We start from the raw sequence: 13,982 nt of genomic DNA, 5'->3' as shown, positions 1-13,982 counted from the left end.
CTACTTCCTGTTCCTTACACTTCATTCAGTGGGATTATAGTTCTTTTCACTCTAGGGTTCTTTATAGTACCCTTTCAGTTTGTTTTACACCACTCTCACTCAGGCTTGCACCATATGCTTCAGTTTGTCCCATTTATTAACTACAAGGGCCAGACTCTGGCTGAGTAGGGAGTTAGCCTCCTTGTGCATTTGGCTTGCAGGACCGTTGGGATATTAATGGTGCCATGGACTCTAATGCTAAAATGGGAAATGGGCCCCCATACCCTGCCTTGGCTGTAAAACAATAGTTACAATTGGGCTGCAGTGCGCCCCTATGACCCATGGGCCGTGGAGCCACTGCATCAGCTACACTAATGATAGCTGCACCCCTGCATAGGAGAGTCGTCAGATCCCTTCAGGCCAGATGGAAGATCCAGCGTTGGATCTGCTTCCTAAGTCACTGAGGTCTCCATGAGCGCACTTTAGCACAGCAGGGGTCATTTCAGTTTAAGGCTCTCTGTGGCACATATCACATTTCAGCAGACCATCCACACTGGAGTGACAGGGGGCCTCTCAGTGACACCTTACTAGGTCCCACACTGCTCAGCCGATCCCAGAAGATGTCGCCTGTCCCATGAGATGGCGTTGGGAGGGTGGGAAATGAACCCGCACAAATTCAACAGAACTGGTCTCAGTCGCAAAATTGGCAAACAGCAATGGGGGACGGCACGCCTCCTCGTCCCGTCGGACTCCGCCGGGGGAAAAAGGAAAGCAAGAAAGCTCGTCAGGTCCCAAGCTGGTACTTTTGTTTTTGGGCACGGGAGTGGGGTGGGAGTTGGAGGGTCGTGGGTGGGGACTGGGAGACGCCTGTTGAGTCTGTGTGACGGTCATTTCTGGCCTAGGTCATAACATACACATGTAACTCACACACGCCTGCCCCTGCTGGACGTCCCGTGTGTGCATTACATGTGCAGTGAGACTCCACTGTGTGACTGCACCTGCTGCTTGTCAGAACATCAGTGCATTTGGTTGTTGGGATAAAACAAAATCAAAACACAAAATATTTCTTTTTTTTTTTCCCCGATTGGATGACGATGCGATTTGAGCTTTTGTTGTTTGTTTTCAGTGTGGGCGGGGAGGGTAGGACTTGATTTCCTTTCTTTTCTTGTTATTCTTTCTTTCTGTTGGTATATTTCTTTGATATCTGTAATTTTATAAATTTTTATTTTTATTTTTATTATATTTGACTGTGGCTGAATTTGTTTATCTTCCCTTGAGGGAAACTAATGGTACTGTCTATTTTCTCTTTCTTTGGTGGGTTTTCTCCATAGAACAATTTCATCAACTTGAGTTTCCTTCGGCTCTTCCGAGCGGCACGCCTCATCAAATTGCTGCGCCAGGGCTACACCATCCGAATCCTGCTTTGGACTTTCGTTCAGTCCTTCAAGGTATCCCTCGCTGCTGGGCAGTGGCGTGACTGCAAGGGGTGGAATAGGGCACATGCTCCTGTTGTGGCCTTTGCCCCAGAGGTCCCTGTTGCTGGAGCGTCAATAACTTGTCTATCGCAGTGCTGTGCCTTTCATCAAAGGGGTGACTTGGCAACTATATTTTCAAATGTCTACCACAGGGTTATAGCCTGTTGACACATCCTAGTGTTGCACCACGGGCTTTCGATGGTGGTTACAAAGCAAATGTTTCTAATGATATTATGAGGCGAATGATGGCCGCTGCAACTTAGTTTCCAGTAAAAAGCCCAAAACCTGTGTTTTACAATTACAGCGTTAGTTGAAGAAATGGATTGTCATAGGGTATTCTCAGGCAAACAAACCGTGTAAGCAGTGCTTAATTTGACCTGGTGTTTTCCGCTGCTCAGCACCGGCACGAATTGTCAACACGGGCACTTAGGAAAGTCTGCCACATGGTGGCACTGTTTGTGTAATTTAGAGAGGAGCAGAACAACAGTTGTTTATTACTTCAATATACATTATTAAAAACGAATACCTGTTGCTCAAGCCATTCTTACAGCTCAGGGTGGGGGAATAGTCTGAATTGTCACACTTGTAGCAGTGTGACGGGTAGTAGTTGTTTAGCTACTGCCGCAATTGGTGATTCAAGCTGCAGCAGCCTCCTAACAGGGACCCTGTCACTAATTCTTTTTTTTTTACAAATTAAGCACTGTATGTAGGGCCCACAGAAGCCTTCACCTATTGCTTTCAAGTATACAGAGTAAGAATCAGGGTCAAGCTGGCAGTTCAATGAGCAAAGATGCCTAAAACCTGAGGAGCCAAAAAAACAGGAAGGCAAATAATATCTGACACCTGTATTAAAGGAGTGCATTAGTCACCGTTTTAGGAAGCTTGCAAATAGGATTTAACTGATCTTTCTGTTTGCAGAGGTTTTTTTACAGCTTGTTTAAAGACCTTAGCTTTGTGATCTATGGAGTATGTATGTCACCGAAAATATCAGGGGTATGAAAGGTTGGTATTTCATTGGTAGGAGTTGGTTTCCTAAACCATCATCTTTAGAGCAAAAGTGTCATCCCGACCTGTGATGTGTGGTATTCCATAGAATCTGTAACTTATACATTTTTTGTACATTTTTCTCATGGAGTTCCATACACTATGCAGTAAATTTTGCCGCACAGAGAGGAACTACTTAAATATATTTTATGCAATTTCTACTAACCAAACTTCAACCATGTGATACGAGGTACAGATGCAACATGCATCTCTAAGCTGTCAGGTTGTTACACTGGTTGTAAGTTCTATCCATACAAGTGGAGCAATTGTCGGATACTTAGCAAATTCCACAAGGAAGGATGTGTAAAAGGTGCGTTACATTTTAGCTGTGAGAAGACTTTTCTATAAAGTAATGTACTTTGATATTCATAAACACTGAATTAGCCCACCCGTTGATGGGATACCTGAACCCTTTTGCAAGTGGAGAGAACAGTGTTTAACAAAGCATAAACAATGAGAATCCAATGATCAGGCAACATTTGCTTTACATTTTTGCACTTTTTAACGAAATAAGCAGCAAAAGTATCAAAAACACAACATAAACCTAAAAATGGGTGAAATAAAATGAAAGCAGCTTCTGTGTGTAAATACATTTCTTCCTTTCTCCTTTTTAAAAGTGAGGATGATGAAAAGAAACTGTTGTCATAGGTGTTCAGCCCAGCAAGGAGAAACAAGCATTGGCAAAGCAAATAGGGCTCGCCTATGCAAGATCAATTGGCTTTGTCAGTGGTAATTAGACATGTTGTATAGCTGTGGTGCGCCTGTGCAGCATGGTTGAAAACAAAAACTTTGGCTGCGCCATAGCGCTGTTTTTTTGCTACCTTTAACCATGCTGCTGCTCAGCAGCCAAGCTGCTGTACAACATGGCTTTAAAAAGCATTGACAAAGCCAATAGATCATGCATGGGAGAGACCTATTGCCTTTGCCAGTGATGATCTTTATGACTAGAGAGGGAAAGGGGCAAGAAACAATGGGGAAGTGAGTAGAGGGTGGAGGGGCAAGAAACGACAGAGGGGGGACAGGTCAAGCAGCAATGCGGAGGGGGTAGGGCAAGCACAGACAATTGGGCAACAACACAGGAGGGGAACCAGGCAAGTAACGACAGGATGGAGGAGGGTGTGAGTTCTGGGGAAGCAAAGACAGAGGGATGGGGTGGAAGGGAATAGGTCAAACTACAGCACAGGAGGAGGAAAGGGACAGAGCAAGCATCGACGATTGGGTAAAAACATGGGAGGGGGAAGGGGCAGGGCAAGCAATGATGTAGAGCAGACGTGGTATGGTATGCTATGGTCTGGTATGATCGGTCATGGTATAGTTTGGTATGGTATAGCCAGACATTGTATAATATGGTATTGTACAGTATGACCTGTCAATGTATAGTATGGTATGATATGGCCTATAATTGTATAGTATGTTATGGTTTGGCCTGTCCTGATATAGTATGACATGGGTTGTCATTGTTTATTATGCTATTGTATGGTACGATCTGTCATTGTATAGCATGGTATTGTATGGCAAGGTATATTATGACCTGTCTATGTATAGTATGGTATGGTATGGCATGGTATGGTCTGTCATAGTATAGTATGGTACTGCCTGTCATTGTATAGTATGATATCGTATGGTATTGATTGGCATGTTACGGTTTGGTATGGCCTGTCATTGTAAAGTATGATATGGGATGGCCTGCCAAGGTATGGTATGGTGTATCATTGTATAGTATTGTATGGTGTAGTATGGTATGTTATGGCCTGCAATTATATAATGAGGTATAGTATGATCTGTCATTGTATAGTATTGCATGAATGGCATAGTATGGTATGGTATGACTATACTATGACCTTTTATAGTGCGGTATGGTATGGTATGCCCTGTTAGTGTATAGTATGGTATGTTACGGTACGGCCTGTCACTGTATATTAAGGCCTGTCATTGTAATGAATGGATCAGTATGGTATGGCCTGTCGAATTGTATGGATGGTATAGCCTCTCAATATATAGTATAGGAGCTAGTAAAAGCAAACACAGGGAACAGTACCAAGAAGAAGACAAGCTACAAACACTTGCACTTTTAGTGAATGCTGCAACATGTAACTGATGTTAGGTTTCAAAAATTGGGCTCTGAAAAGCATCCATAGAAAAGCAGCTTACTGGCAAAGTGACGTTTATAAAATTCTGGAAAGCAAACAAAAAGTGAGGGGAGCAAATGAAAGCAAAAGCACGGATTGGAAACAAGACAAACACTAGATCCAATCACATGCACTTTTAGTTAATGCTGCAACATATACCCAATGTTAGGTTTTGAAAGTTGGATGTTTACACAGCTCTAAAAAGAGCATTTGGAGAAAAGCAGTTTACTTGCAAAGTGAACTTTTTAAAATGTATGAAAGCAAACAACGAGGGAAGGATAGGATGAAACCAAATGCACGGAACAAGACCAAGTCAAAGAAGAGCTACAAACATACACACTCTTAGTGAATGCTACAAGTTCAAGAAAAAAGTAGACCAGGACAAAAAGCACACACAACGGAAGAACACTCAGAATCAAGGAAATTACTACTTGGTCCATGCTCCAAGGGAGGGAGAAACACACAAAGTGAAAGTAAAGCTAGTGCACAAAGACCAAACAGGAGCCATCAAATAAGAGTGACAATGAAGCAAACCAATGGCAAAGAAAGGGCAAGCTCTAAGGCCCCTTTAAACTACCAAAAAAGTGCTGTCTAAGGTGAGACCTAAATTAAGGTGCTGTTTCTTTAAGGCTGCCATTGAACAACCACAATCCCATTATACAGTACAGTGACTGCTACGCCCCCAGTTCTTTTCTTATGGCCCTGTCAGAAATATCCAAGAACATATTACTTTGTCCTTTCATCTCTATTTATCAAGTAGAATTCTTCTGAGTGGCATATTTTATGGTTCACTTGACACATTTTACCCCTGTCCTATGGGTCATGGAGGAAGCTGATCGCAAGCCACATCTGTCAGCGTGCTTGTTCACCCTCAGTCTGTAGAGCCTGTTGTGGTGATGCAGGTTGAATCCTTGCTATGGCAGTCTTCTGATCTTCTGGTAATGCATCTCTGCATGGATCAAGGACAGATAGAGCCTGGGCCGAACCTAGGCTGGTCACGTCATTTTCGTTTCCAATAGGACCGGAGGTAGGTGCAGCCCTAGACAGACCTCAGGTCAATCACAGCAGTTGTAGCCCCCATCCAGGCTTGTGAGGATCTCTGAAGTTGTAGCCCCTGTCTGCTCCTATGGCAATCATGCATTTGCAACCCCAGCTAGGCCCAATATGATCACACAATAGCTGTTCCCACCAGGAACTGGAATGAAAGACCAGGGGGGCACACGTGACATAGGGGTCTCCCTAGATCACTCCAGTAAAGTAAGCTCTCTCTGGATGTCCCAGAGCCACTAGGGACATCTTGAGCCTTTTTCCTCCTGGACAGTCTTTCCTTTTTCACGCTCAGGCGGAATTTCTCCCTATCTCAACAGGCAGGCAGGCACGCTTGCAGGTGTTTTTGGGCTCAACAGCTCCTCCAGCAGAAAGTGAGACATCAGGTGATTCCCCTCACCTCTGGGAGGTTAGCTGTCATTCAGACACCAAACGAGTGATGATGCGAGTTCCAGTTTTATACACAACTTCTAGAGAGGGAGACAGGGAATGTGGATCTACTGTCTCAAACTGTAGAAATGGTTTAGGGAGGATCTCGTTTCAAGTGTCCTTCTCTGTCTGCTTTCCTGACACAGCCTTTGTGTAAAGTGGCGCTTTTCATAGCAGGTAGGACTAGGGTTGTCTCCATCCTGGTTCACCAGCAACAGAGGCACAAAAAGGTGAGAGGTTTCTGCACCTGGTTGACATCAGCCCAATTGAAAAGTAAGCAGGGATGAACGAAAGAGGAAGTCTTCACCTAGCAACGTCATCACCTCACACAGCCGAGACTGCAAGTTCCAGCTCTTACCCTTATCATCCACCAAATAGAAGTGGTCAGAAAGACTAATGAGCAGCTCCATGTTCACAAAATCCTATGGAATTTCTAAATGTAGCTGTGTCTCAATCTTCCTCAATTCAATGTCTCGATCTCTTCCTTTCTGCTACAGAAATGTAAGCAATACACTTACATTATCTGGGAGCACAATCCTCACCCTCCATCCGGGGCTGTGCTAGGTCAGGAGCATCCATAATGGAACCCACTGGACTCTAGTTCTTCGACTCACTCAGGCATAAGATTGATCACCACACATGTTACACAAACCACACATGTTCCCACACTATACACATGCACTTGATGTCAGCACAGGGTTATAGTTATACATGTAATGGCAGAACTTTACAAAGGTGAGCTAAAAGGTTTATTCTCAGTGACAGAGTTACTGATCTCTTTAAAGAAAACACACACAGTATGCTGGCCCACCACTTTCTGTGCTATTCCCAGGACTGGGACAGTAGTCCACTAACCACAATGAGGGTACACTTGGTGCACTCTACCAGGTCACAGGGCAGACTCAGGACCTCACATAGTTTGGGACAGGCTAGGCCTCTGCGTGCACTCTTCGATTTGCATGACACCAAGGCAAATTAAAGTCAAAATACCAACTATACAGGGTGTTGGGCACACTGGGCAGGGGAACACACCTTTTTATCATTACAGTTCCACCAGCCTTTCAACTTCATGGGTAAGTCCATTGATGCTCTGTTGAGGACTTTAACATCAACGATGCTCTCAGTCTCATGAAGAGGTACTCAACATTATTGGCCACCACGAGGAGATCTGTCAAAGCTGGGCAACTCTCTGTTATGCATGCTGTTGCCTTCAGGGCTTCTGAGGACATGCATTGTTCAGGCCATGTGCCAATGGTGAAAAATATTTGTGAGTTGACAGTCTTCATTCAGTACGTTTTTACAGGATGGAACATCAAGCAGTGTTTTATCATGAGCAGCTCTTCTCTAACATAGTTAGGGTTGGTGCAGTTTGGTGGGTTTTTGTTCACATTTGTCCTGTGCTACCTTTCATTGGTTGTCGTCTCATCAGAGTGTTACGGTACCTTCAGGGGTCCAATGCCCAGATATTTGAAATATAGTATGATGGCTCATGTGTGTTTTTCAATCAAACTTTGCCAGCTGAAAGCAAGAATTATATATGTCCATTATGAAGAGGACTACATTATCTCAGTGTATTTTCTTCAGCTGCAACCTTCAATAAGCTGAACAGGCTACCTAGTTGTAGAGATTGCCATGGCAACCTTTCTCTCGCAGTGCAAGATACCCTACAGACACATGTTGTCTACGACCTTTGAGATAACATTTCTACCCTAGTCTTCTAAGGTGTATAGGCTAAGGTTCTACGTTCCATAAAAGGTCTATTAAATACTGAATGCGCTATGGAGGAACAGCCAGGTATTCTGGATATCTTTTAATGTGCATCGAAGATCCACGTTTGTAGCTCTTCTTTAGGACTAAAACCTGGCTATTTGTCAGTAAAAATAGCAGCAAGTTCCTTTTCATTTAAAGGAAACTAGAATCAGAGTTGGTCTTTTCTAACATGGTATTGTTTGTCAAGGATAAATGGACCCTAATTTCTTGACATGTCTGATGCCTGTTTCATTAGTTCTTCAGCTTCGGGCTGCAAAGTATGGGTTATTCCTGTATTTTCAATGGTATCAGACTGTTCTTCACCTAACAGTACTCTTTGAACTTCTAAATCACTTGCATTCTTGAGCTCCTAAAGGCATCTCGAAATCCTTGTTCATGAATTTGTGACAGTTGTCTCACTATAGAATGTCTAGTATTTTCTACTACTTAGCATATTCTTTTGTGTCTTAGAGGGGTGACATTTAAAAACAAAAAAACATTATTATCCAAATCCATACTTCCATAACATATCTTAATGTTTACATAAAATGTTGATTGCTAATTCCTCTTGGGTACTTGCTTGGACAACGAGTCTAAAGTTATTTGTGTAATCTGCGTAATGTTTCGGTCTACATATTCCTGTCTCATACACCTGAAGGTCATTTATGTTTTTTCTGTGAAGCACGGATTCATGGTTTTCTTTGGTAAAACCAAATGTAGGTATTCAGAGGATTTCTGTGATTTTTGATTTAACACAGATCCTTTAGCTGTCTCTGCAGTCACACAGAGGGATATTGCACACATTTCTTCCGTATACTTTGTGTCCCTAGACATTAAATGCCTTTTTACTAGTCAAAGGCTTTTGGTCAGAAGTAAAATGATCTTATTTTGAACGCTTTTTCTTTATGATGTCCTCTATATTCTTGAGCCATCTATGTTTCCTGGCTGAATATAATATTATTCATATCTTCTACAAAAATAGAAGACACATTCTTGTTTGTATTGTTAATAAATAATTGAGAGTCGTTTTCACTGGATCATTCCGTCAAGAGATTATGATGTCTTTGTTTAAAAAAAAATGAATTCTTACAAAAATATATCCCTTTCATTCCTGTGGAAGTCTGAGGCGCACTGGTGAGTCCTGCAAGATTAGTTATATTAGTATTGCCCTTGGCTTGTCCTAAAATAGTGATGATTCCTGTAGCCTATCTTAGGAATAAAATAACTCTCCATATCAAAATATTAAAATACACATAAAGTGGATACAATACACTGCCATGCTATAATTGACAGCAGGGGTAATTATCTGTATCAAGGTCTTTTCAAGAAGTCTACACGAGGGGTTGGCTGATCAATTACTTCCCTCCAATTTATAGCAGCCAGAACTGTTCACGGGCTCCCATTTTTTAATCATTCATAGATTTGAATATGCAGTTTAATAGTGCTTCATATACTAGATAGCTAATTCATGTTAATGCTAATTGATTCTAAGGCCTTTGCCATGTTAGCTTAATAGATTGAATATTTCTTATTGCATGTGACTGGGTTTTCAATAGCAATTTACACAGTTCACTACAAGGCCTTCTCTAAGTTACCCAATACCAATTTCTTATATTATAGATTTAAATAGCTATGCATTGCTACACACACATACTTGCATGTGCAGACATGAATGCATGGTCTAATTAGTTATATGTTTATATATCACTGAAAACAAAAAACAGTTGGAAACAGAGTTATGATTCGGGCTCAAATGCATAACATCACTGAAACTTTCCACATATGCTTTATGCATGCCACCATTTGCTCTACAAATTATATTACACAGAACATCATTGATGAAACAATAAGTAACATCATTGATGACATAATTTATGACACCACCAACTACATCACTGACGACATCACTGCTTGTTGTTAGAGTATATTTTGTTATCAATAACTTTCATTTTATTGTTCTTTTCTAGTTACAAAGTCTTTGTTTTTTCTTAATGGTGCTGATTTCTATATTTCAATGCTGTTCTTCTGTTTGAATTGTGGTTTAGCCATTCTGATAGAGACTTCTAACCACAGATTCCTCACCTTAGTCTATTCCACAGGTATCAGAATGGATCCGGAAAATCGTGAGCAGTACCTTTACTCACCAGTAGGTGGCATAGATCAGCTCCGCTTCAGGTTGGGGCGGCCACACCTGGGTGGGTAGGGTCATGGACCCCATCCTCTGGGTCTACCGCCAGATCCGGACCTACATCGTCATGGGTACCTTCTTCCACCCTTGTTCCTTCCGTTCTGGCGCCAACCCCAAAACACCTGTGCAGCTAAAAAATTAGCCCATCATCATTACCGACTCTGAACCAGCGCCTTTCCAGGCCCTACCTATCCCTGGACTCACCACTCCTAGATCAGTCCTTCCTTCCTGAAGGGGGAGATGTGGAGGAAGGGTCTGGTTCCCTAGAAGATGACCCTGAGACAGCAGCAAACTGGTATGAGGAATTGTATGATGCTAGTGGTCTGGTCACCTCACCAGACTCTGCCATGCTTGCCCATCCAAGCCCTGTGTCAGAGGAAGGCACGTCCTTCGCCACCATGACGCTTACTGCAGTAGAGGTCCTTGACATTCAGCTGTCATGATCAAGACAAACGTCTTGCTGGAGGTACTTCATCCAGGATCCTGTTCAGTGGAACCACTGCTCCCCTCACTGACCTCCCTCTAGGAGCTTGGGCCAAACCTTGCACGGGGGCTCCTGTGCATCGCATGATTGCCCGATGTAATTTTCCTGCGCCAGGAAATACTTACTTCCACTCCCATAACTCTTCCCCGAAAAGCCTGGTGGTCTAGGTCTCAACATATAAGATCATCCAAATAAGTTCCCTTGCACTCCACTGGAAAGGGAATCCAAAAGGCTGAACACCTTTGGGAAGCATATTTTCTCTTCAACTAGCCTAGCCATGCGATTGGTGAACACCACATGCCTTTTGGAACAATATTACCATGCATTGCAGGAGTCCGTTCCACAGCTGCTTACCATTATTCCAGAGGAGGGCGGAGTTAGCCTCAACCAATCTTTAATGGATGGTTGTGATGGAGTGAAGTTCGGCATCAAGTGTGGGCTTTATACCATGGATGCTTATGGCAGAGCCATGGCTTCTATCGTGACACTGCACTCCCAGAAAAAACAAAGGTTAAAGTGACTTTATAGTTTGGTGAATATGTCAGTGACAGCATTAATGTTTAGAACTTAAATAAAACACAGAACAACACCTGTCATAGTTAGCGGAGCTAACTAAAACGTGCGCCTTCTCCATGCACTGATTATGAGCTCCCATATTACATCGCTCATGACGTGTTCCATGACATAATTTTTGACATCACTGATGACAGATCAAATGGCGTCATTGATGCCATCACAGATGACATCATCCAATGAGTGCGTTAGTTTCTTTTATAGTTTACATAGTGGTGGGTAACTACTATATTACTTTTCTACCTAATTTTGTGCAGTCTGTGTCCATGTGTAAATGTTTACAAAAGTGCTTCTGATGCATCATAGGTGGGTAGGGGTATTGAACATGTTATTAATCTTTGTAGTGAAGAGTAACTCTGTGTGCAGATGGCAGTTACAACTTGTGGCCAGTATGTTCCACAGAAGTTTTTCGGTTCTGCAGAAAAGGTTCCCAACAGGGCAAAGATTCTACATAGTAGATACTAAGGGGTCTATTATGATGTTGATCGCCACTGCCCGCATGGCGGTGGTGATCCGCCTGACATCATCTCCCGCCCGCCTCCCATTTCTCCCGCCATATTATGATGGCTGGGGTACTACGGCGGACGGGAAGATCGTCCTCCGCTTTTACGCCCGGTCAACGAGTCGACTGTGTGGAAAAGGGTTGAATATGGTGACATGATGACAGCGGGAAGCAGTCTATCCGTGGCGGCGTGCCCGCAACGGAAAGGCATGCGGTTTCCTCAGTTGGGGGCTCGTTGCGGGCCCCCAGTATGTTGGGGGGTGGGGTGTACATGAGGGGTACCTATGGTACCCCCCTGCATTTGCATGGATGATGTGGCAGGCACCACGCGGTGTCTGTCACGTTGTGCATGCAAATGCACATATGCCTTTTTTGTTTTGCAGCGGGTGCTGCTGACAGCACCGCCCGCCGAAATGCAAAAAATGCAGAATGCGCCTGTCAGTGTAGGGGGCACATCCTAATTGCCCATGCGGGACCGCCGCACCCTTAGAGGGCGGTCCCATTTTCCGGGGCGAAGGCGGGCTGACAAAGTACGCCCGCCATCATAATAGATAGACCTCTAAGTATTGTAAGTAGCCTTGAGTTATTAGACAGAATCATCTTGATCTTAATGCTATACTGCACATATACCATCTACATCCCCAGTTGTCCATAGTCCAGTATCCTTTCCTTTAACGGAGGTTTCAGTATTCATATGTTGTGAGTTAATGTGTACTTTTAAAGGTTTCAGATCCCATATGTACTGGAAGAGGTCTATTATGGTTATGTATGTATTTTTAGTCTTAAAAATATACAAAGTTAAATATTATATTATTTAAAAAGAGAATAGTTGACTCATTTTAAAAGGCATGAAATTGCATTTTAAAACTTTTTTAAAAATAGAAATTAATTTACGTTAAACACAATGTTTAATTACATTTACTAAATATACATTTTATTTTGTATAATATATATATATGATCAAGCCTCTTGGTGAAACGCATTTTGTGCATTAAACAGCAGAATATTATACTTGTCCACGGATTCTGTATTTCCTAAGAGCGTACGTATTTTGGAAGCAGTAGAGCATGGGAATTACCGGTTTTATCCGGCGGTGTGTACGCCAACCTCCATGGGTCCTAGTGAGTCTAGAAGTAGTAATGGAAGCAAGGATATAAATATATATATATATATATATATATATATATATATATATATATATATATATATATATATATATATATATATATATATATATATATATATATATATATATATATATATATATATATATATATAGGGAGGGAGAGGGAGAGATATGGATAATATCTGTACAGTACGTAATTATTTAATAAACAAGGATTTGGTCATAAGACCTTGTAGCTTTTTATTAGACTGTCGATGGGTGAATAACTGTAACTGTGCTGCATGCTGGGATTCTGTTGATCCAGTGGCAGTCTTAAAGTGATAGCCTTCTTTTTCTCTGTGCCAGCCTTTATGGATATGGTAACAATTGTTTTTAATTGTCATTACTTTTAAAAAGGGGAAGGGAAGAAATGTTCTTGGACAGCATACATGTTATATGTTATTAACAATTTTTAGGTTTAGGTTTATATTAAGTTTTTACATTTTTTACTGCTTCCTCCATTTCAAAAATGCAAATTTAAAACAAAATATGTCTGTTCATAGGCTTCTATATTTTGCTTTGTTAGACAGTTTTTCTCTCCATTTTTAAAAAAATGTTCTAGGATCCTGAACATAAGCACAATTCAGTGTTATGTGTTTAATGAAGATATTCATGACAGAGAACTGGTGTTACAGGAACGTTACCTTTTCTTTTCCATACCCACTAGTGGAATATTCCCTAAGAACATGTGTTTTAATGAAATATGTGCTGTCATGTACTGAATATAACAAACAAATGCTTTAACTCATTTTGGTACAAGTGTGGCTATGAAACTTCTATCCTTTTCCCGAACAGTGAGAGTTATTTTAGGCCCGACGTGAGCTTTCTGAAAAAAAGTACGTTTAATGCTCTCTCTATTTCCTTCTCCAGGCCCTGCCCTATGTTTGCCTTCTGATCGCTATGCTCTTCTTTATCTACGCAATCATCGGCATGCAGGTACGTCATGGGTCAAAGGCATCTCTTTATGTTTTTTTTTTGTCAGGGTGTAACTTAAATAAAAAGATTATGGCTCCTGGCACTTTGGTGCTTATGGCTTTAAAGGCAGGCTTTGTTGGGAGTTTCTGAGTTCTATCCCAGGTAATTGAGTGGACTCCATGCTGTTTCACAACTTGGTGTGGCTTCTTCAGGGAAGAGTTGATATGTTTAAAAAAAAAACAAGTAGCTAACACTTCTCTAGCATTGGATCTTTCATAGGGTCACATTCTAAAATGATACTCA

The 13,982-nt window shown here is 41.9% G+C and overlaps 1 protein-coding gene across 14 annotated transcripts in view; it reads left to right on the top strand.

The window, feature by feature from the left end:
* Positions 1–13,982, top strand: part of CACNA1A (calcium voltage-gated channel subunit alpha1 A) — a 1,308,076-nt gene that overhangs the window by 866,429 nt on the left and 427,665 nt on the right. For all 14 annotated transcript variants that reach the window (XM_086961990.1, XM_086962030.1, XM_086962039.1 and 11 more), the window contains 2 exons: positions 1,311–1,427; positions 13,635–13,700. In XM_086961990.1, the coding sequence (XP_086818116.1) occupies positions 1,311–1,427; positions 13,635–13,700 (183 nt within the window). The remainder of the gene's footprint in view (positions 1–1,310; positions 1,428–13,634; positions 13,701–13,982) is intronic.

Source organism: Lissotriton vulgaris, chromosome 1_1, assembly GCF_964263255.1.
Source record: "Lissotriton vulgaris chromosome 1_1, aLisVul1.2, whole genome shotgun sequence".
Taxonomy (NCBI): domain Eukaryota; kingdom Metazoa; phylum Chordata; class Amphibia; order Caudata; family Salamandridae; genus Lissotriton; species Lissotriton vulgaris.
The sequence above is the reverse complement of the archived record's forward strand: the minus strand, read 5'-3'. Positions and strand labels throughout refer to the sequence as shown.